The sequence below is a fragment of the Fusarium solani genome, assembly GCF_023522795.1.
Source record: "Fusarium solani strain SB1 chromosome Unknown bctg00000009, whole genome shotgun sequence".
NCBI classification, from domain to species: domain Eukaryota; kingdom Fungi; phylum Ascomycota; class Sordariomycetes; order Hypocreales; family Nectriaceae; genus Fusarium; species Fusarium solani.
The window spans coordinates 2,525,711-2,548,587 of record NW_027072144.1 but is presented as its reverse complement, the minus strand read 5'-3'; the positions used below and the strand labels follow the sequence as shown (position 1 = coordinate 2,548,587).

Genomic DNA, 22,877 nt, shown 5'->3' with positions numbered 1-22,877 from the left:
CGTATAATTTTCATATCGGCTTAAACTTTCCCCATTCCGCCTCGTGGCCTGGTTCTCTAGCCCTTTGAATTTTTTTGCATTTCACCTCATGTACCCTAGGCGACTCCATCCACTCAAGCCGAGTTTTCACCTAATTTACTCGACGGAACTCCCTCCGCAATGGTTCGTCGTAATTATACCGAAGACGACGTAGCTGAGGCCATATTAGATACCACGGATAGAGGCCTCTCACAGAATGAGGCGGCTCAGAAACGTGGAGTGCCTCAGTCGACCCTTTCTGGACGACTTTCCGGTCAAGCGAGCAGGAATGAACGTATCCAGGCCCAACAGCGTATTTCCAAGAGCCAGGAGGAAACTCTCGTTCGTTGGGTGCTGCGATAAGAGTCTCTGGGCTATGCTCCCTCGCACAGCCAGCTCCGCGCCTGTGTCGAAGCTATCCTTTAACAATAAGGCGATAACAAGCCTCTGGGCAAGCACTGGACCACGAGGTTCGTCAAACATCACCTACAACTATCTACCAAGCTGGGAAAACGTCAGGAAGCCGCCAGATTTGACGGATTTACACCAAAAGCGGTCAATTGGTACTTTGATATTCGGGAGACCGAGTACGGCTGGATTAAGCCTGAGAACACAGTTAATGTGGACGAGGGTGGCATAAGGGCCGGTTTCGGTACGTTGTCTACAAGTCCCCAATGGGTTTTTATAGGCCGTAGCTAATTGGCTGTCAACCAGGCTTGGATAGCCTCGTAATCGGGAGCTCTGACCCGAAGAAGAAGGCGATGTTGAAGGGCTCCCAGTCGCGCAAGTGGACCTCATTTATCGAAGCTGTCACCGCAACTGGCCGCGCTTTAAAACCCGGGATTATCTTTAAAGGAAAGGAGCTACAGAAACAGTGGTTTCTGGACGAGTTCAAATTGATAGCCGACTGGTACTACATCACATCGCCCAACGGCTGGACCGACAACCACATAGCTCTCGAGTGGCTGAAAGACGTCTATCTACCTCAAACGGAGCCTCGTGATGCATCGGATGCGAGACTAATCATCCTTGACGGTCATGGGAGCCATGCGCAGGTGAGCCTCTGGGTGTTTTCGCCGCACAATTGCCGGCTATAGGGTCGTTGACGAGCAGCCAGGACGAGTGGATGGCTACGTGCTTTTTGAACAACGTCTACTGCTGTTACCTGCCAGCACATTGTTCTCATGGTCTGCAACCGTTAGATAATGGAATTTTTAATGTTATTAAAGGTGCGTATCGGAAAGAACTCCAAAAGCTGGCTAGTTTGACCGATTCTGCACCGGTTGACAAAGTCAACTTTATTCGGGCATACGCGAAAGCCAGAGAGGCGGGCATGAGGAAGGAGATTATCTTGTCCGGCTGGAGATTTACTGGAAATTGGCCTATAAGTCGTCACAAGGCTCTAACACATCCTGAAATTCAACCGGACAAAGAAAAAGTGGTGGAACAGTTCAAGACGCCGAGCCCTCCTCAGTTGCACTCAGTTGCACTCAGATGATACGCCGAAAACGAGCCGCCAGGTGAGAGATTTGGCCAAACACCGAAGTCGTCCAACCAGGCAGAAGTACAGTAAGATCGCGAAGGGGCTGGAAGCTTTAGAGATGAAGGTGGCCGTTCAGAATGCGCGGATTACTGGGCTGGAGGAGCAGGTGTCCCAGCTGCGGCGAGGGAAGAAAAGAAAGGCGGTACCGAACCCGAACCGACGATTCATGGCTCTGGCGGAGGCTCTAGCGGCTGGAGAAGCTCTTCTTGACTCAAAGGAGGCAGAAATAGAGGTGGATGTGGACGAAGAGGTCGAGTCGGTGATTGAGGTGGGTGTCGGATCAGAGGACGAAAGTGAGGACGTTATGGTCACAACAAAGCACTGCCAGCGGACACGGAGCGGTCGGGAGGTCAAAAAACCACGCAGAGAGTAAAAATTGATCAATTTTCTAGAGTCTCTCTCCAAGGCTTCGCTTTTTAATTGACGACCTGGTGTTTTGTGCACGCATCAAAATTTGGATTTTGTGTGGGCGGAGCGAAATTTTGGTTATCCATTAGGTGGGGTTATCCATTAGGTGGTCCTGGATGGTAATCGATTGGCGCCATGGAGAGTGGCTCAGTACTACAACCTGAGGAAGATGAGGCGGTCAAAGAAATAAAGATAAGGATATCATATAAATTTGCTATTTCGGAAGCTTTTCAAGTTTGTTAGGAAGAATTGATGAGTCGAGTTCTTTCTTAAAGTTCCCATGGTATCGAATCCCTACGTCACACTGATTATAGAACCTCTGTCCGAAACGGAAACAGCTTAGTGCAAACGCCCTCTGAGGTGTGTCCCCCCGAGCGAATAAAAACCTACCTACCTACCCTACGTCACACGGCAGATAAGGTTCTGGGCGGTAAGCCACAGTGTCGCATAACATTCGTGTGACCGGATGTAACTATCCGGTTTCACATCTGGCCTGTCGCATAATCCTAACGACATGAACTTAAATAGCTGTGCCCGAACACATGGCTGTTCGATTTCTTTTGTTCTTCAGATAATTCTCATCAATTGACTGGTGCCATCAATGATCCCTGTGGAGCCAATTGTCTGACACACAGTGATGCGAAACGAAGCCTTCGTCCTTACTCACCTCCCAAAGGACCACCTAACGCCGTATAATACTTACTCTCAATCCATATACCGAGCCGTGATCGAAGAGCCACAGGGAAATCAGAGGATCCGAAGGCTCGTTCCGAAAGGCATTGGCGGGCCCGCAGGGACCGGTCTCCTGTGTAATGATGCAGCATTAAATCCATCCCTAAAGCAGCCGTCAGGTGACCAAACAACTCCTGAAGCTCGCGGCACCACGCGCACACGCCGCAGCCAAAAGGAACTCTACGGTGACCAACCGACTCGCAAGAGCGACCGGACACCAAAGCCAAATCGGAGGTATGATGATTACGTGCACAGCGTTTTCACTACCCTGCTTCCAACCGACCAACATCCAGAGGGAAACCTCGCAACATTTCATAGCGTCTTTCTCGCCGCAGTCTCCAAGACGGCACGAGATCACCGATTTCACCGGGATGACCTTGTACGACTTCCTAAGCGATATCAGGATCTAGAAGACCACCCAATGGGTCCAGAATTCAAAGCAGCCATAAGGAAGGAGTTGCACGATCTCCTACGACGAGGCACCTGGAGACTGATCGAACGCGAAAAAGCTCGTGGACTACCCCTTCCACTCAAGTGGGTGTTCACCTATAAGTTCGATCAAGATGGCTACCTCCAAAGGTGCAAGGCCCGCATCTGTGTCCGTGGGGATCTCCAAGATGATGATGGGGGACTGGAAACTTATGCCGCCACGCTCGCAGCAAAGACCTTCAGGATCATGATGGCAACAGCTGCACGATTCGATCTCGAGATTCGACAATTCGACGTTGGGAACGCATTCCTCTACAGCGAACTCAAGAAGGACCAACCCGTCTACGTTCAGCTTCCTAAGGGATATGTGGAACTTGGTTTCCTGAAGCCAGGGGAAACGTCGACCATGATTGCGGAACTCGACAAGGCCCTCTACGGTCTTCGCGAGGCTCCACTCCTTTGGTATAACGAGATTTCTGAGACACTAAAGCAAGCAGGGATTGATCGCACGGATGAAGAACCTTGCGTTTTTACCAACGGCAAGATCCTAGTTCTCATCTATGTTGACGATATCCTGATCCTCAGCCCCCGGCAAGAAAAGAAGGTAGTTGGCGACCTCGTTCAACATCTCCAATCCAAATACAACCTGCGCGAAGAAGAGTTCAAATGGTATCTTGGCATCAGAGTCATTAGGGATCGACCAAATCGGAAGATCTACCTCTGCCAAGACGCTTACGTTGAGAAAATCGCACGAAAATTCAAGCTCTGCGATTCGAAACTTCGAGTGCCATCGGTCCCGATCACAACGATCCCTCTTGTCAAGTATGACGGACAGGCGTCCAAGGAAGAAATCAAGGCGTATCAGGAACGAGTTGGGTCTTTGATGTACATCGCAGTTATGACCAGGCCGGACATAGCGCATGCAGCAGCCCAGCTTGCAAGGTTCTTGACAAACCCATCGACTGAACACCTTGCTGCAGCCAACCAGTGCATCCGTTACCTCTATACGACAAGATTCCTTGCCATCGTCTATGATGGGATGCACGCAGGAGAGGCTCTTGTGATCGCAAGTGATGCGTCATTTGCAGATGACATCGAGACCCGACTAGTGATGCAATTTCCTGTACACGTACGTACGTACGTACTGTATTTTAGCCGCTGTACGTACGTACAGAAAAGTTGTACGTACAAAGTTGTACCATACAAACTTCCTCCTTCCCTTTTGGGTAATTCTGGTAGCTTAGCAGGCTTCTCACCGTCCTCGTCCTCTGCCATTCTAGCCTCAAACCTCTGTATCCACCTCAGTGCCAACCCCCAATACATCACCCGTTGACTGTAATACACCTTCCCACCCACAATCTTCATTGGTAGACACCATCGCGCCATCCATCCATACCTTCTTGCCCTGCGCATTCACAAATAACTCCAGATATGAATCTTCGAGTTCTAGCCAGTCCTTCTCCTCAAGATCCGCCCAGCGCTTTTTATGGGTGTACTTATGATCCTTAAGGCGATCTAATACGCGGTCGTTCATGAAAATGAAGGCCTGCATGTCAGCGTGCATGGGAGTAAGGCGATTCCGAGCTTTCGTATGTATGAAACTAATAGCGGAGAAGCTTCGTTCTGAGGGCACCGAGTTCGCGAGCGTGCTCATGACCTTTACAGCTACTCTAGCCAGAATCGAGCCCTGGTTGAGGAGGCACTGCCACGCCATTGCTGGCGTGAAACCATCGTCGTACACAGCACTGTGCTTATTAAATAAGCCGTCCGGGCCGCCTGTACGCATTCGGAAGTGGGTGAATTCGGAAAGGGCACGGCGATATTCGTCGTCGTTCTTCAACTGTTTCTTCAAATACTCTTGTACGCGCGCAAAGATGCTAGGCGGCAGCTTCGAATTTGGGCCGGTTGTGTCTGGCCGGAGGGCATCGGCGATCCAATGGATGTCGTACGTTTGCTTATCAAGCCGGGCTTTGAATATGGCGTCAACATCGTCCCACGGAATATCAGGGAACTGATCAGCCTCTCTCATCTCAGCCCATTTGCTTTTGATTTGCAGCCAGCGATTTATAACGTGTGCGATCCCCGCCCCATCAGCCTCGGAAGCGTGTTGAAATTCATTCACGGGCTTTAGCACCGCGATCGCAGCCTCGAGTTTTAGCCAGAAGCCGTTGTCTTTGATGATTCGAACCGCTTCGGGCAGGAGGACAGGGCAATCTTGAGATCGTAGCTCCTCGCGTACATCTTTCCGAACAGACCAGTCTTTGGCAGGGTCTCGAGAACGGAGGAGGGAGAAGAAAGAATTGTACTGAGAGCCCCAGCGTGTAATTACACTATTTGGGATGAGCAAGTTGGTGTAAGTTACTGACAATGATTTCCTAGTAACAGCTGGTGATTCACCGGTACCTTCTGATCAGCGCGCGAGTTACTCCGTTCCACCTTGTGCGCTGGCATATCCTCAACCTTTGCAATTGTAATTTAGAACGTGAGAAGAATGTGAGAAGGATGCCGGCGTTATTCAAGAGACCCACAAAGAACGGAAGAAGAAGGATATCTTTAATGAGAAGCTGAAGGCCGTGGGAATCGCATAGAGAGAAGTTGATATGTGAGAGCTCGGGGTGTCTCCCTAGTAAGTCGTGTACGGAGCGCATCGTATTTTCGGTATCTGTACAGATAGAATTGATTCTGGAGAGATCATTGCCGCACAGTTTTTGCATTTCTCTCCATATCAACTCCACCCAATTCTCCGCTGTGTGCTGTGCATCTCCCGTGTCAAGAGTCTTCCAGTAGAAGGCTGGGCCATCTGGCAGTTGTACCGAGATATTGACGATTCTGTGTCCCGAGACATTATCGGAGCCGTCAAATATGACATTGAACCATTCTGAGCTGGTTATGCGCTTGAAAACCTCATCGTAGAGTTCCTGATAGAAGTCGGGGAGAATTCTTGTGATAACGGCGCGGCTGGGAGGCTTCCAGCCAGGCTTGATACGAGTGAAGAAATAACGCCAACGACGGCTCTCGAAGAGGCTGAAGGGGCGGCCGAGGTCGATAAACCTACAGGGACTTCCCTCCGGGCGAAATAAAATCCATCCATCCAACCGTACTTGCGTCTCCTTAACGCCACCATCTCCATCCAAACCATACACCTCCCTAGGCACCACCCTGGCACCGCTCCTCGGCTGCCGCCGCCGCCTCTGCCGATAACGACTCCCGGAGCCTATCTATCAGCCTATCCAGAATCCACTCGCTCTCCTCCTGGCTACCCATCAGAGGACTGCGATCCCCGACCCACGACCACGTCAGCTCCTTATCTGAGTCCTCATCGTTAGGATCCCGGCGCTTTCCCTTTGGCTTGACCTTGCGATGTGTCTGTGCGTTGTGTTCGTCTTCACCGATGAGCTTGAGGTACCAGGACCATTGGTCGAAAGTGTAGCGATGCGGCTTGGATTCTTTGAAGTGGGTAACAATGATCTGGATCTCGGAGATAAGGAGGAAGTGGAAATCGGTGCCCGTAGGAAGCTCATCGTGGGGATTACGGAGGTAGGAGAGCGATCGTCGGGATGAAGCGTGAGTGCATTGTGGGCGACGGTTCTGTGAAACCCTTTGATCGACAGCGGAGGCACTGGGGCACCCTCTGCCATTGTCCTGGAGAGTTTGTTCGTAGGCCTGGGCCATTCTCCCCTCTAATGGTTGATTGATGCTCTTCGAGGACTCCCCTAGCTCCGGAGATGCAGAGTCTAGATAGTCTGGGTAGGCTTTGCCGAATGTAATCTTGCTGATGATGTGCTTCATATTACCGAGAAAACCTTCGTCGCCTGGCAGGATCGTGACATTACCCAGTCGAAGGGTACCATTTCGGATCAACTTGACCACAGTCTCACTAGCGTGAGAGATAAGCACCGTCATAGTAGGCAGGGCTAAGAGAGACCAAAAGACAAAGAAGGATTTGCCTGCATTAGATGTAGGGGAGAGATCACCGTATCCTATAGTAGTCCAGGCCTCGAAGCAGAAATAGAAAGAGTCGAAGTATGACCAGTCTTGATAGGGCTTCTCAGACGCCTCAAAGATAACCGCACCTACTAGCCATAGAACGAGCCAAGAGCTAGTAGCGATGGCCATGGCCATCCATCTTCTGCGAGATGAAGATTGGTCTTGTATCTTGCGCATTAGAGCAAATTCGGCCCTGCGGCGTTCAAACTCGGTTGCGGGAATTTTGACTGATTGTGTGCGAGAGATTTCAGACTCTTCGCGGATGGGCGTAAGGATATCATCGTCACCCCTGCGTGTTATGGTCCGGACCATCCTGCGTCGCGACTTCTCTTCCATCCGGGCTGCGAAGCGGGGTCTTTCACGCTCGAGGATTAGGTTCCTGACTGAGTTGATGACCAAACCAAGACTGATAATACCAAAGAGGGCGTATGGGACCAAGAGAGCTTGTCCAAGGGTAGTTGTAGGGGCGTAGTCACCGAAGCCGACTGTGAAGAGAGTAACGTCTGCCCAGTATACGGCATCGAGGTAGTTCCAGCCTTCGACTGCAGAGAAAACACGGGCGCCAAGGAGGAGGTACAAAAGGAACATAATGGTCTGCAACATCAGAGTGCGTTGACTAAAGGTTAGCATGAAGTCCTTCGCGTAGTGACCAGATGAAGCACCCCAGAAGGTCATGGCCATCAGAGAAGCATCGACGAAGTACAGGATGGCCGCCCATATGCCATAGTAAAATGCTTGGGACCAGATGAACTCGTTTTCGGGAAACTTGATGTCTTCGAGGAGCGGCCCAGCAGCAGTAGCGCCTAGAGAGATGCGGCATATAGCTGAGATGTACCTGTTAATCTTACGTTAGGAGTATACCCCTATTGCATGGGGTTTTTTGTGTATCACCATCCGACTATTGTGATGGGTTGTGCCAGACTAAAGCGGACTCTTCTTGCCATGTTGAGGAGTAGAAATATGTTGGAGGTGACGGCGATAGCAAGCTGGATGACATTGGCAATCGTCAACCTATAGTAGCATATATCAGAGAAAAGACTCTCTAGGCATTCATCAGAATAACCCTAGGGTTGCAAACCAGGACGGGTTGGCGACGAAACGGGCTTCCTGGACATCCCCCCAGGAACGAGATGCTGTCGCCATGGCTGAACTAATGCACATATACTAAACGCTGAAGCCACAGGACCGAGAGTCCCTGCGATCATGGGGAACGCCGATGAGAGGAACCACCAACGGCTGCGACACGAAGAGAGGGCATCGTGTTAGTAACGGCTGAGAACGGCTGAGGCATGCTCCTTGGGATGTGTATTTATGTTCCTTGTGGCTCACCTAGGTTCTAGATGCACACCGTCACTTTGAAATCTTTTCTCACGAGAGGCACAGCTCTCGGCGGCCTGGGCTTCCCGGTCGATGTTTTTGCCCAAATCTGTGTCGTCCATAATAGGCATCTTGTCTCGTCCCAATTGGCGACGTCGCCGAAGCTCAAGGAGGTAAATATCAAGTTTCTCGATCCGAAAATTGAATAGGAGGCGAGATAAGAGGAATAGAAGGGATCATTCAAAGTTTAAGGATAAAAGCCCTCTCCTCTCTTGTCAAAGAGTCGCCTTCATGGCGCCGGATACGTGCAGAACATAATGTTACATGTTGACTTCAGCGGGTGATAGACGCTAACGAGCTTAGTCCCTTTAAGCTTTAGGGGTTCTAGCCAACACTATCCGCTAAGCTCGGCGCTTGATAGCCGGACTTGGTGTGGGATATAATACATGAGACTCATTTGGCTGGACTGTCGCTTCAGCGAGTCTCGTGTTTTCTGTCCCCCGCGGGCCGGGGTAGGCTGCTACTTTCACTAAAACTCTAGCACCTTGTCACTGACCGTTTTAGATTGGGCCATCGTTCCCCTTTCGAGTTTATTACCGTTCGAGACCATCTGGCTGAGATTCCACAGCAACTCTGATCGCTGCTGAATCAGTTTGTGTATTGTTAGTCGAAGGCAGACTGTACAACCCTCAAGGGTCTGTAATGTTAAAAGGTGGGAACGCTTCTACCTCGCTACCAAATATCAGCCAAAGAGATGAGTGCCCTCACTGGAAAATTGCTTTGAAGGGTATTCGCCACACCAGATGAGTGTTGTATGCCATTTAACATTACAGACCCTTGTGGGTTGTAGGCCTGTCTACCACTGCGACGAATAAACGAGAGCGCAACCTGTCAGACAATTGGCTCCACAGGGATCATTGATGGCACCAGTCAATTGATGAGAATTATCTAAGGAGCAATTGTACTATACAAAGGAGAAAGACGTTGCTGTCTTATATAGAAGACGGAAATCCGTGTGGAACGGAAATTCCGAGTGGAATTCCGGAAATAATCCGGTGGGCTATGCCGTGTGTGCGACAGGCTGATATGCGACACAACCCTTAAGCTTTCTAGCAGTCCACCCTAACTCGCAGAGGCTGCGGCACCTGACACTCTTTTTGCGTTGCTGGGGCCGCGATCAGCTCACTCCAGGGCTTCAAGAGGTTTTGGTTGGTCGGAGGATATTTGTGGGTGGTTGTTGGATACGCGATGGGGTAGGGGTGAATTCAGTAGACTGTGGGCCAGAAATTGATGATTTTATTGATTGAAGTCGATGATCTTCATCTTCTTCTTCCTTCCTTCGTCATCGTGCGGGGGCGTTGGTCCATTCTTGAAGCTTTCACCGCCACAAGCCACACATTGTTATAACGAAGAGCAAACTCCCTTCTATCCGCACACAGGCGCCAATCTAACAGTGGTCGATGTCTCGGATAAGAATATGAGAATGAGATGATGGAGAGTTCGGCGAGCACGCAAAGATACAAGGACAGAATTTCACGAACCCTGCGACTTCAATGCGATGCGATTTGCCGGGACGTGGGGCTGCCGAGGGGAAGTGTAGTCTGGAGTTGTAATTGCCAAACGCGGTGAGAGTGGGGACGGCCTTGAGGGTACGGATCGTGTCTCAGAAGTCAGAGGTGTGCAACATGGGTGTGGGCAGAAGAGATTGGATTTTTCGCTACTTTCTTCTATCTCAGGGAGTGACGAAGGTAGGCTTCTTATACCTGTGTTCAGTCTTCCAATATCATAGGCAGTAGCCTGCTGCCTGATGCTAGTCGTGGTCGTTCACGATCGTGATCGCTGCCTATTTTTGGCCCTATTCCAACACTTATGGCCGGATGACCCGACCCGGGTCGCGGTTTTTCCGACTGAAAATGACCGAGGCACCAGCTTCGAGCCCTTCCACATAGAAACACGCAATTTTCACATCAACACACTGCCTCCAACGCCGCTACAGCTATTCCCTCTTTTTCTACCTATTTCGTTGAGAAATGGGTCTCTTACACCAGGATCTGAGTCACGTGGCTCAAGAGAAATGAAGTTGTTGACAGCTGGATGGGCCAAATGGGGAAAACCTCACGCCTGCACCGTTGGAAAGTGTCACATTTGACGAGGGATTTTGACTGTGCGTTGAAGCTCTTGATTTCTAACTGAATGAGTGACTGAAGTTGGTCTGTTTTATCCTTCCTTGGATCCCTCGTATTCGTCAGCTATGACGGAGTGTTCTTCACGATCTGTTTTATCCAGGTTTGATCTTTCTTGGTCAGACAGCCCGTGTGTCAGAGCGGCTTTGGTCATACGATGTGACACAGAGAGCTGTCACTCAACTGAACGCGTTGAGCTTCTAGACCGTACATGGGAATAGGGAGGCGCTCGCGCTATGAGAAACGCCACTGCACGCCCTGGCCAGCCATGACCTGGTTTGACATCGGCGCAGCCATATCATAGGGGTTCGTCTGCGGATGGAAGGGCTCGACGACCTGCGACATGAAGGTACCGTGGAGTCCTTGCTGCTGAGTAACTAGACAGTCCTTGTGGGCGAAAAGAAGTGTCTTTAGGTTAACCGCCTCTTCTCTGAGCTGGGTGACTTGCACTGTCAAAGCATCGTTCTCCGTATTGAACATCTCAGCCTTGGTCTGCAGGTTAGTAAGCCATCGTTTCTTCCTCTGACGACACTTGAGGGCAGCGACGCTGGTTTAAAGAGTCAGTAAATATGCCCCAATACAGAACAATCAAGTGTTTAAGAAAATACCGATTGCGTTCGAGGAAGTTCTTTCGCTTCTCCTCGTCCGTCATCTTTAACTTGGATCCGCCCTCCTCCAGTTTCATCTTGGACTCGTCACCAGAGAAATCCATGTCACCATTGATAGCAGCGGCATTGGTCTTGGATTTCTTATTAACGGGAGCCTTGACTGGGGGTTCATCCGCCTTCCGTTGACCGTTGGTTGGAGAGGGGTTTCTCTTGCCCTTGCCTCGCGTATTGGGCCTGGCCTGTTCGCTCTTTTCCGAAGCAATACTACCCTTACTCATGCTGCGAGCAGAGCCAATTGAGCCTCCATTAACACTCGACACCTGCGGCAAAGTGTTCATATTCTGTGGAGCGACAAGACGAGGGTGAGCGTGGCCGGGGGCGCCTGAAGTGACGGCGAATTGGTTCGTACTCTGGGCACCGTTCCTACTTTGGGCCAACATGAATAGACCATTCGCAGCGTCGTTATCGTGAGGGTCAATAGGGCCCGATGCTGGCTTCGCCTCGGGTTTGACAGTTGTCGCACCGTTGGACATTTCTTGGGGTTGAGAGATAACAGATGGTTGCTGTTGCTGAGGCGGGGGTGGTGATGGTTATGATCGCGGAGGAGCATCGTGGGGAAACATGCCAGACAGAGATGGGGCGCGAGGAAAACGGAGGGCGACGCGGGTCTGGGTCGCGCTAGGGCGGCTGATAAAAACCCACTGGCCACTGAAGGCCTCGCACGGTGCCGACTGTGCTGCAGATTGCATCATCCTGCTTCTTTCCCCTCTTGGCAAAGTGGAGTTATGCACGCTTCTGCTCGCTAATGCACCCAAAAGGGGTTAGAGGTGAGGGCCTGCCATCTGTATGTATGTATGTATATTTTTCGTCCGGGAGGCCGTGAGGCCTCAGAAGTCCTAAGGGAGCACAGGACGTGCTGAGCTACGGGAGTCTACCTATGATCTAACCATATAGTGTCCCCTATCCAGCATATAATCGGCACAAATGGCGCTTTATATCGAGCCTGTTACCCGTCAGCGGGTGGTCCAGGCACGGCTAGTGAATAGTAGCCGCGGGGCAGCTCATGACTAGGATAGTCATGGTGGAGGGCCGTGGTTGAGGATGGCCGCAGCCAGACGGAGAACGTTACGGCTCCCTGCCTGGCCGAGCCTGTGCAATAGAAAGAGGTAACAAAAGAAGAGAAGAGAGAATAAAGGAGGGAGCGGACGCAACTGCGTCTCGGGGCGGTCCCGTCTAGTAGCGAGGGCAGATCCTATCAAAGAAGGCGCTTATCTTGGCCAGTTTGACGAACTTGTCAAAGTCTTTTCCCAAAGCTAGATTCACTGCCGTATTCGGCGAGGGAGCGAGCCTCGCTCGCTTCCGTGGCGGTATCTTTCTGCAGTAGAAGATATGGTCAGGTGTTTTGCGTCGATTGCATGAGCAGAGTACTCGTGCTTCAGTGTGATTGAACCTCTCGTGATATGCGGCAAAATCCCCGTGAAGGGACCTTGCAGCGAGTAAGTGGTGCAAGACTGTACGCGGGAGCGAGAGCTCCCGCGGGCAGGCTATTGTCGCCTTGAGATTGAATCTCTTATACTGCTCAGGGGAGGCGGAGGGCCACCAGGTTCTGAATGCTTCTTTTGGTTTCTGCCTCGCGATTCTTCGCAGGTAGGCCAGCGTGGGTCGGGCGCCCTCGGGCTCGGGCAGCGAGGATGCTGCTTTTGCTAGTTTATCGGCTTGTTCGTTACCGGGGATTTTGGTGTGACCGGGTACCCAGCGCACTTGAGTGGCCCCGTGCGATGCTACTAGGGACTGGAACTCGAGAAAGACTTCCTGGGACGAGTCTGATGGTGTGCCCCGCAGGCATGTAGCGGCAGCGAGGTTGTCTAGGCAGATGAAGATGTCTCGGGTTGCTGATTCCTGCAGGTGTAGGGCGGCTTTCAAGCCTTCTAATGCCCCTGTGGCTTCGGCATCAAAGACCTCAGCCGGTCCGAGTCGTCCTGATCCATCAAGGATCGGGAGGCTATTTTGGTGGATAGTATAGCCATAGCTGGCGGCTCCATCCGAGGATAGAGAGCCATCTGAGTATACGACCAGGGTGAGCGGGTCGAGCGTCTGGGCCCAATGAAGGAAGGCTCCAGCTGTCTCTTCTTTCGATGCTATCTGCAGCGGCGTCATTTGCTCATCGCTAAAGCGTTTCTGGATGAGCTTTGGTCGTGTGCAGGGTGCGAGGAGCTCGTCGGTGCGTCGAAGACGTGTCCTGAAGCTGCTCTCTGGCGGTGCTTGGTATTTTCGCTTGATAAGGTCGTGGTAAGTAGGTTGGCGGGGTAGGCATGTTCGGCTCGCCAGGGGGTGAGCCACATCAAGCGACTTAAGTCGTGCTGAGAAGCGGAGCTGCCGTGCTTCAAGAAGCTGGGCGACTGGTGGTATCCCGCATTCTCGGTGGAGGGCGGCAATAGGTGTTGTCTTCCAGACAGGTAGGATAGCTCTCATGGATTGGTTCATGGCCTCGGTCATTCTCTGGATGAGATGCTGGTTGCTCGATGGTACGTCTTTGGATGGTTGGTTCCACCGCGGCCGGCTTGTGCCCGGGTACCACGCCTCGGCGCCGTGGAGCAGCACCGGCTCGACGCATGCTCTGACGGCGCTTCGCACGGCGCTCGGCAGCGGGCCGTGTTTCGTGTTGGCGAGCCCTCGCAAGTGATGGGCCACTACCTTCGCTTTTGCTGCCCACTTTTCTACGTGGACTCGGAATGACAGTCTACTGTCAAGCCAGATGCCCAGCCAGCGCAGGGCCGATTCGGGCTGTTTCACGACGTCACCGTGGCGTATCGCCGGGGAGGACCTGAGTTTGCTGCGAGAGAAGTGCATGACTTCGGTCTTTTCGGGGTCGAAGGAGACACCGTTTGCCGCGCCCCAGCGGATCATTTCTTCGATGGACGCAGACGCCGCAGCGGTGGTCTCGTCGACCGTGTCACCTGTGAACAGGATGGCTGTGTCGTCTGCGTAGCCGAAGAGGGCCTGCCATCATCTACCCAATCACACATAGTATAGGGTACCCTTATCCCCTTCGTATTTCCATTGCAGCAATTCGCTGATCATGCTTTCAACTGTATCCACTTTGCCAAGAGGGCCAATTTCTCGGGTTTCTACGGTATAAGCCTATACCAGTTGACATGGGGCCCCTACCTTTTGGCATATGGTGCAGTGGTTAGAATTCTCTCACCGTCATTAACACTGGGACCATATCTTCCACTCGGGTTACATTAGTAAGTGGTTCCTTAGATGCATGGCACGTGCCTAGTATGTAAGGCACGCATGGCAGCGGAGCGTTGAAGCTATTGAAGGAAACGAGAAAAAAAGCAAGCGCTTTGTGAATAGCCAACAGACTGAAGCCAACTTTAACAAACGCGGTGACCTTCCCAAACCTATCCGCTGTTCCCTAAATGCCCGCCTTCGACCCACTCATCTGTACGATCTGAGAATAGCCCAAGACTGACATCATATCAACCCCGACCTCTCTCACGTATGATTCGAACACTCTCGGCTCCATGCCTTGATTATGACTTTCATTCATTCTCCCTAATATCTGCTGGATCGCATCCATCCACCAGCTCAGCACATATTCACCATATCGAGGCAAGGCTTTCACAGCTCTACAGCGACTGTGGAGATATTTTCCCACCCTACAGCTTATCCGTTGTCATTGTCCGACCTTTGGACTTAATGACTTGTCTGGATTCTCGGGCGAAGGGTGTCGCTGGGGAAGCTATCAAGACTGGCGTTGGCAATCTCCTCTTTATCTTCAGTTTGGCATGATCAAGTTGGACCTTACCCTTGGCCGGCCCCGGTGCTCGTCTGTGCCCGTCCACCTGAATTGCTCGAAGTCGCCCTTCTTCATACCTGGCGCTTAATGTCTTCCCGTGGTATGTCAGGTCCTCATCCTTGATGAGGACGATGGGCATAAAGCTGAACCACATTTGCGGTGTTCGCGAGGTCTCAGTGATGGTATCGCCCTGCGTTTGGTCATGCGTTCGGAACGGCCCTAGAGGGAAGCTGGCGCATCTGTTCGAATATACGGTAAAAGGATGGAGGACATACGTGTCGTCATGGACAAGTCTGTGAGACAACACACAACACATAATCTCATGAGTGCCCACAAGCCTGCACCGCGTACCTCGCCCCACACCACCCCTGACATCACGAGGGTACAAGCGGGGTACGGAAAGTTAGTTCAATGAAGCAATTCCCGCCAAAACACCATATAAATCATTTTGAAGTCAACAATGAATTCCCAATCAATTCTAGAAGAGAGTCAGGCATTCAATGCCTATGATGATAAGAGCTTTATCAAGGAGGATCACAGTCATCAGCTGCACCCAAATGACCCTACCCGGATAGCTGTTTTTCCGGCCGAAACTGACCGCGGCACCAACTTCGAGCCTTTCCACGTAGAAACACGCAACTTTCGCATCAGCACACTGCCGCCAACACCTCTGCAGCTATTCTAGCTTTTCCTTCCTATTTCCCTCGTTGAGAAATGGGTCTAATACACCAAAAGCTGGATCTCGTGGCTGAAGGAAAATGACGTTGTTGATAGCTGGAAGCACCCGATGACGAAGAACGCAAGGCTGCGAGCTTGGCAAGGGACCTCTGTTGCAGAAGTATATGTCTGGCTTGGAATGCTAATTTATATGGGTATACATAAGGAAAAGACGATTTAGAGCCACTGGAGTACCCCGAAGCCGGGGCAACAACGCCCTGAACACTCAATCATCAAATTCATGCCGTATTGGAAGTTTCAGATCCTTCATCGTCACCTTCGCCCCTTTGACCACACCAAGATCGATGAGACCGGGCCTCTTCCGAAGGTATTCCAAGCTTGTGATGAGTGGTCTGATCATATACAGGCCGCGTCTGCGGAGATCTTCTTCCCGGGCTCTCATCTGGCTGTGGATGAGTGTATGATCCGCTATACGGGTAGATCGAACGAGACAACAGTCGTCAAGGGCAAGCCTATTCCCCTAGGGTTCAAGATCTGGGTCATAGCACAACAGGGCTTCTTTATTCACTGGCTGTGGCACATCAAGGGCGAAAAATACGGTGCCGTTGGTGTTGAGCTTCCAAAGCCGGCGTCATCCTCACGAGGTCGCGGCAAGAGGGCATCACAAGCACCAAAGAAGGAGCCTAAAGAAGAAGATAAGCCTATCGCCTTAAACTCGACCCAAGGCGTCGTTGTTGCCCTAGCAAATACACTGCCAAAAGCGACATATCACGTCTTTGTGGATAACCTCTTCTCGTCGGCAGACCTCTTCCGCAGCCTCCGCACACATGGCCACGGGGCCACAGGCACAGCCCGGCCTAACTGTGGCATACACAAGGAGCTTCAACGGGATAAGAAGGCTGATGGGGGGGCCAAGACCAGCTATGACTTCAACCAGGTCAAGATAATCCCAACCCCCGACAATAAGGTATTAATCTAAGACACTTTTCTATGTGAATTCCTTACTAATATGTCCTTGCGCCATCTAATTAGGTCAATCAGATCGCTTGGAAAGACAACCGCCTTATATTATTCCTTACAACCGTTTTCACAGGCGAGGAGCGTGTCTGCCGGAAGAGGAAGAAGCCGTCCTCACAGAAGCCCGAGGCCAAGCCAATACGTCGCTTTTTTGGTGACGAAGCTGTCAAAGTCATCTCGATCCCGACAGTCGCTGCTGCTTATAACGACGAGATGAATCACGTTGATCGGGGTGACCAGTTGAGGTCATATTATGCATACGATCATCCCTTACGCCGGGGCCCTTGGCAGGCTCTCTGTTGGACCTTCCTTCTTGATGTAGTGCTTATTAACAGCTATCTTGCTCAGCTTCACGGGCCACAGCCAAATTGGGAGAGATATACGAATCACAGAGAGTGGCGAGAGTGCATTTTCAACGCCTTATTTAATGAATATCATGGAGAAAGCCAGTCAAGGCAGAGGTATCGAGCTGGCGACGAATCTGACCCTGAAATACAGCAAAAAGAACATAATCTTATCCGCCGGAAGACAAATTCAGATTGCCTCGCTTGTCAAGGATATCGGCAAGGCGAAATAAGGTCAAAGGGCAAAAGGAAGCCTCTCGGGACGGTCAACAGCAACATCACGAGATCACAGACGCGATTTTGGTGTAGTGTGTGCAAAGTCGCACTTTGTAACAATCAGAAGTGTTGGTACATTTATCACCATAGAGAAATAGGTGGAAGCTAATGTATCTCTTCTTTGGCGCATTTTAATTGGCCCCACCCCCCTGCAAATACCTCGGTGCAGGCTTGTGGGCACTCATGAGATAGGGCCTTGGCACAGTCTCGTTCACATCTCAGTACATTTGGTACCTGACACCCCAAGCCCCACGGATCGTCGTCTCATCGCTTGCTGCTCAACCTCGTCGCTGCTTGTTCCATGACAGGCCTGCTTGAAGGCCAAATTCTGCAAGTGTTCAGCATCCTATCCTCGGCAGCTGAAGCACGGTCTGCCAAAATCGAGGCTGCTTTTTGTTAGTATAGTCGCACGCTAGAGGTTAGTTTGCCGAAGGCCGCTGGTCCGCGTCGAGCCTGTTTGTCGCGATAGCAAATTTGATTGCCGCACGCACCGCCTGCATGTTTGGCTTCCACTTTTCGTTATCCGACGCAGCTTTTCCTCCCAAGAAGAACGATAAATTCCCAATCTTTGTTCGTGAGCATTTAAACATGACTTCCCGTTGCATTTCCCACTTTTTGCATCGGAAGAGGAAGTGCTCAATCGTCTCTGCTGCTTGTCCACAGTCGCATATGTCCGATTCCGCTGCCCCTATCCTGTGAAGATAACTGTTCAGTCGCGCCATCCCGGTCCGAAGCTGGGCTATCACGTCCGATTCTTTTCTTTGTAAACTACGGAGGCCGATAGGGAACACTGTTGCAAAACCCCCCTGTCAGTTGTCTTTTGGGCCCCTTCCCCACTCTTAAGCCAGAAATCACCCCACACCTTATTAGTCCAGATACTTAGGCATGAGTAGTAGAGCAGGTACTGCGGACCAGCAGCGGGCCCGCGCGGTACATATCCGTCCCGCCCAAGCAACCCCCATCGCAAATACTGCGAAGTAGCAACGGGCCCGCGCGACGTTCTAGAACCTCGATCTACACAATGTGGTCTAAGCAGTTTAGTTCTTTTCAAGCAATTCTTAGCGAGCGATACGGTATTGTAATCAACCTGATTTTCATTGGCTGTGGTTGCAAGTCGAACGGCGCTGTGCCGGATGATAATCACTTTGTCCAGCTTCAAAAGCTGTGGACGTGTATATGCTAGCGTCCCCTTTTCTATAGCCTCAAATTTCAATTCAGAGACTCGCGTTGCGAACTCCATTGAGTAACAGGCACAATTCTTGCATAAGCGATTTTCACTCCAGGTGCCAACATCTATGTGTGAGCACACAGCGTGATATGCCAGCAGCGGCTTAGCGCAGTGTTCCCCGCGCCGGGTCAGCAGCGGACTAGCGCGGCGATCTCATGCTCAGGACAGTGTAGTGATCATCATCCACCGTAGCAAAGGGCAACATTGTTATGGTTTGTAAACATTAAATCTCGTTCCCAACGTCAGTTTGGTTCTTTTTTTTTGCCTCCATTTTCTCAACGTCTCTCTTCAAACAGAATGGCACCCCCAGACATCCCCCCTGAGTACGTCTACTGCGTCAAAGCTGGGAAGAAGCATCATGATCTCTTTACCACCATATACGCTGGCGAAAACTATTGTGGCCGTTGCGGCTTAGCCAACCCCTTTCAATCCCAACGCCGGGCCAGGTCTAGGACTCCAGCCCTTCCTGGCCCGTATGATGAGGTGGTTGAGGTGGATGACTCTCCGCCACACCCAGTCAGCCCGGCAAGTCAGCTTATGCGCAACAAACCAAAACCAGTGTCATCTGCCGGTATTGGGTATACACAACTACTCCCCAACGCAGTGTCTGTCCCCAACGGGGTGACTGCGAATACACGGGCACGCCAACATCCTTTCAAGCCGTCAAGCGGTCCTCCCCATCCGCAGTTCATGGCGATTGCCTCGGCGGCTAGTCAAGCCATTCAGAACACTAAAAGCAGTACCAGAAAGCCTACGAGGCAGCGTACTGGCTACCAATGGGTCCACATCAGTCTCCTACTCATGAGCTTGGAGACCAGGTACTTCAATGGTCTTGCGGTAGAGGTCCCAGAGACAGTGCTGCCTCTAAAAGATACGGTGATCAAGTTCAACTCGGCAGACCTCCTTACCTGGCCCTCGTTCACTCAGACCTTATTCGAACACCTACATCCGCTCCCGAGCACCATAGACCCCACCAACCAAGAGCTTTGGAAGCTTTCTTACGCTTCGTCTTTCTCCGGAAAGAAAATCGTCACCGTTCCCAATACCGATAAGTTCACGACGCCCTCAAGCATGCTCACTTCTGGGCACTTTTCGAACAACCAAGCGGGCCAGTTAAAGGTGCTCGTCGTCCTGACATCGACAGACGTGGGTGACAAGCAGGAGCCAATCACACCGCTAAGGCCAGATGAATATTCAACACCGGCCAAGGACGGCAAGAAACGGAAGGTCAAACAGGAGGATTCGAGCCCAGCTCCTGGGCTCAAGAAACGTATCAAGCAAGAGAGGCAGATCAATCAGGACAATGGTACGAAGAATAGGGAACAGGTCAAGCAGGAAAAGGCAGTTCCAGCTTCCACCTACCTGAACTTGGCGTATGAGGACCGTAACGATATCCTCGACAACATCGTTGTGAAGTGGGATGTGGTTGGCCTCAGCGAATCCGAAGACGCGGTCACCGAGCTAATGCTTGATAGCGTCTCTGATGGGGAGGGAGATGAGCGTGATGCAGACCAAGAGGACGAGGTCGACTGTGAGAGCGAGACAAGTCTTTTCAAGGAGTTCGTATGCAACCAGACTAAGCTCTTGCCTATCGAAATCCTGATCTCAGCAGGTAAGCCCGCAGTCGGCAGTCATCCCTGACTCCATCGAAGGAGCCCAAACCCAACAATACGCGGATGGTGCTGTTGAAGGACTTCCCCCCGCCCAGTCTACACGTTTTAGAGGCACAAAGATTCCCATGACCTTTGCCTCTCGACCCAGAAAAAGGAAGGATTGACTACTCAGGTTCCCCATCAGACCGGTCACCATCCTCCCCATCATCACTTATTTCCTCGATGTCATTTCCTTCTTCGTCTTCAACACTAAACTCAACAAGTGGTTGTTCTGCTGGTTCCCCATCTTCCAATTCGTCTTGTCGGGCTTGATCTGCTCGTGCAAGTAATCCTTCCTATATGTAGTTAGACAATTTAATGCGCAGACAGACGCGGTAGCTTACATATTCAGCAACTCCCCCAGTTGGAGCCCTACGGTACGCCAGCACAGGTGGCTGTCTACTTTCGATGTGTTGAATGATCCTGTCCCGAAGGGCAAGGTAGAAGCGCTTGAATGGACGCAGCTTATCAGGGTCCTGGTGATTGCCAAGGACTACGTCATCGTAGCCCATTTCTGTGAGGACACCGCGGCACCACTCCTTCGTCTCTGGCTCTAGACATGTGCTGATATCGATACCAGCCAGGGGTCGTAGCATTTCGCCTAGAACCGGGCGGTCGATAGGGATCCCCCAATTGCAGGCCTTGTCTGGGTCAGGGTAATGATAATTCATCCAGGGCTGGCCGTGGACAACGTGGGGACGGTTCTTCTGGAGGCGTATTTTGTGTAGATTCCACGCTTCGACGAAGTCGAAGAGCTCTTGACGCAGTACACCTTCGAAGACAGCGTAGATAGCAATCTGGTCCTCAAGCATGCTGCCGTCAAAATCCCCATCCCTAGCAAGCTCTCCAAAGTAGTCTACCCACTGTCGGGAACAGACGTGAAGCATGCGTTCCCACCAACCCTCGATTTTGGCATTCTTCGTACTCGGTGCCGCCTTGTAGGAATCCTTCAATCGTTTGCCCTGTTGGAAGACCTGTCCATTCCATTCCACGCATCCGCCTGCAGCCAAAGCAAAGTTCCAGTGGGCTGCTGCGACTAATGGCGTTTCACTGCCCCTGTCTGCTTGCAGAAACCACGGGCGGAAGCCATAGGTGTCGCATGCAGCCAAATACTGCTTCAACACACTCAAGGCGGTTGTAGCAGAGTGGCCAACATAGAACCAGATAATGTTGCGTGAGTAGGCATCGATTGCGGCGTATATCTCGAATCCATACGCCTTGAGCTTATCGTGGCCGTCAATACACCACTGGTAGTTTGGCCCCGGGACAAGGAACTGCCCTTTCTTCCTCCGCATCATCCTTTTGCGCATCTCAACCTCGTTTGGGAACATAATTTTGTACATCTCTAAGAGGGGATCTCTTGGTACCCAGAGCTGCTGTTGCTGGCGCAGATATGGCTGGAGAAACCTTCTGCCGTATCCTGCAATGGCATTGGACCGCTGCGCCATCTCGACAATAACCTGCTCTGTCTTCTCCAATAAGGCAAGGCGTTCTTCATCGCTATTGATGCGACGAACCCAGCGGCGGTCCGGGTGAAGTCTGATCCGTTTTAAACCTCTTTTGGTGATGGGCCAGCCTTACCTCTGAAGGACACTCAAGGTCTGCTTCTCGGTAAGGCCAACGCGGAAGATAAGGTCGCGGATAGCTTCTACAAGCTCAGGCGTCTCAATGGTACGTGATTGCTGACGCGGAAGTCCCCAGCTGGCTATCCGCCGGGAGATTGTGCTGAGGTCGACAGCGATATGGTGACGCTTCCGAAGCTTATGCCTGATCTTGCTTCGCGAGGCGCCATTGAGGTACAGAAAGGTGATATAGTCACGGTACTGATCGATGGGACTGGGTGGCCGTGCCATGGCGTTGGAGGTGAGTATGTAGGTAGGGGTGATCTCTTGGTGTTGGAAAAGGTGGACTGTTAGGACGGAGCCCCTATTTAAGCAGGGCGAATTGGCTAATTTGCACTACCCCGCAGCGGCTCAATAGCTGGCCCGGTGCGGACTGGGCAACCAGTGAATCAGACGAAATGCAATGCCACTATTGGGGAATGGGAACAATTAGGACCCCACCTTTGGAAGTGACTGCAAGTTTTTAAAAAAACATTTATTGGTGACCTCACGCAGTCAAGAGGGACAGAGTGTGTGTAGTTTGGCCGCAACGGGTCACCTGTCACTGCGGTCTTATGCGTAAGCGTGTTAGACCGCAGCGTCAGAGAGGGCCCAAATGACCCGGGCCAAACTAGGATGGTGGAGGGGACGGTGGTTGAACCAGAGACAGCGGCGCCGGCGAGCCCGTCTGGAACTGGTGGTTGAGCTGATACAAGACTGACGCGTTCGTCGTAAAATAAACTCTGAATGCCTCCGAGGTCTACCTCCCGAGCATCTGAATCTGGTCGTTGAGAATCCCACTATCGTGCGCATGTTGCGCTGCACCTTTCCGAAAGCTGTGGCCTGAGTACCCGTCCGTTTATAACCCAAGAGTTCTCAGTTTGGTAGAGAGGGTAGATAGGAAGTTGCTGCGACTGAATGGTCTTCTGTGGAAGGAGAATAACGGGGCGTTATGCTCCTTGGGGTCGAGAGGAGCAGCAGCTTTTGAAGCGCGTCGACTGGGCATGCTCCGTCTCCTGTTCTCGCGAGGATGATCTGCACTCCTTCGTGG

At 51.6% G+C, this 22,877-nt stretch overlaps 8 protein-coding genes across 8 annotated transcripts; 4 read left to right on the top strand and 4 right to left on the bottom strand.

Moving 5' to 3' along the window:
* Positions 1 to 159: 159 nt before the first annotated feature.
* On the top strand, positions 160 to 1,934 carry MRS44_013836 (uncharacterized protein; the record flags this gene model as incomplete). Its single annotated transcript, XM_065617277.1, has 4 exons — positions 160 to 360; positions 523 to 670; positions 733 to 1,073; positions 1,452 to 1,934. 4 exons carry the CDS (start codon positions 160 to 162, stop codon positions 1,932 to 1,934), a joined length of 1,173 nt encoding a protein of 390 aa, XP_065473349.1.
* Positions 1,935 to 2,606: 672 nt separating this feature from the next.
* MRS44_013835 (uncharacterized protein) lies at positions 2,607 to 4,374 on the top strand (the record flags this gene model as incomplete). Its single annotated transcript, XM_065617276.1, has 3 exons — positions 2,607 to 4,259; positions 4,305 to 4,311; positions 4,370 to 4,374. The coding sequence occupies 3 exons, from the start codon at positions 2,607 to 2,609 to the stop codon at positions 4,372 to 4,374; spliced, it is 1,665 nt and encodes a 554-aa protein (XP_065473348.1).
* Positions 4,375 to 4,412: 38 nt separating this feature from the next.
* MRS44_013834 (uncharacterized protein) lies at positions 4,413 to 8,565 on the bottom strand (the record flags this gene model as incomplete). The annotated part of the gene is made up of 6 exons (XM_065617275.1): positions 4,413 to 5,435; positions 5,534 to 5,590; positions 5,659 to 6,181; positions 6,297 to 7,952; positions 8,009 to 8,128; positions 8,447 to 8,565. 6 exons carry the CDS (start codon positions 8,563 to 8,565, stop codon positions 4,413 to 4,415), a joined length of 3,498 nt encoding a protein of 1,165 aa, XP_065473347.1.
* A 2,286-nt stretch (positions 8,566 to 10,851) lies between these two features.
* MRS44_013833 (uncharacterized protein) lies at positions 10,852 to 11,758 on the bottom strand (the record flags this gene model as incomplete). The annotated part of the gene is made up of 2 exons (XM_065617274.1): positions 10,852 to 11,164; positions 11,226 to 11,758. The coding sequence occupies 2 exons, from the start codon at positions 11,756 to 11,758 to the stop codon at positions 10,852 to 10,854; spliced, it is 846 nt and encodes a 281-aa protein (XP_065473346.1).
* Positions 11,759 to 12,458: 700 nt separating this feature from the next.
* MRS44_013832 (uncharacterized protein) lies at positions 12,459 to 14,132 on the bottom strand (the record flags this gene model as incomplete). The annotated part of the gene is made up of 1 exon (XM_065617273.1): positions 12,459 to 14,132. The coding sequence occupies one exon, from the start codon at positions 14,130 to 14,132 to the stop codon at positions 12,459 to 12,461; it is 1,674 nt and encodes a 557-aa protein (XP_065473345.1).
* A 1,358-nt stretch (positions 14,133 to 15,490) lies between these two features.
* MRS44_013831 (uncharacterized protein) lies at positions 15,491 to 17,302 on the top strand (the record flags this gene model as incomplete). The annotated part of the gene is made up of 4 exons (XM_065617272.1): positions 15,491 to 15,655; positions 16,010 to 16,675; positions 16,741 to 16,970; positions 17,074 to 17,302. 4 exons carry the CDS (start codon positions 15,491 to 15,493, stop codon positions 17,300 to 17,302), a joined length of 1,290 nt encoding a protein of 429 aa, XP_065473344.1.
* Positions 17,303 to 18,870: 1,568 nt separating this feature from the next.
* On the top strand, positions 18,871 to 20,214 carry MRS44_013830 (uncharacterized protein; the record flags this gene model as incomplete). The annotated part of the gene is made up of 1 exon (XM_065617271.1): positions 18,871 to 20,214. One exon carries the CDS (start codon positions 18,871 to 18,873, stop codon positions 20,212 to 20,214), a length of 1,344 nt encoding a protein of 447 aa, XP_065473343.1.
* A 136-nt stretch (positions 20,215 to 20,350) lies between these two features.
* On the bottom strand, positions 20,351 to 22,078 carry MRS44_013829 (uncharacterized protein; the record flags this gene model as incomplete). Its single annotated transcript, XM_065617270.1, has 3 exons — positions 20,351 to 20,521; positions 20,570 to 21,764; positions 21,807 to 22,078. 3 exons carry the CDS (start codon positions 22,076 to 22,078, stop codon positions 20,351 to 20,353), a joined length of 1,638 nt encoding a protein of 545 aa, XP_065473342.1.
* Between the last annotated feature and the right edge of the window lie 799 nt (positions 22,079 to 22,877).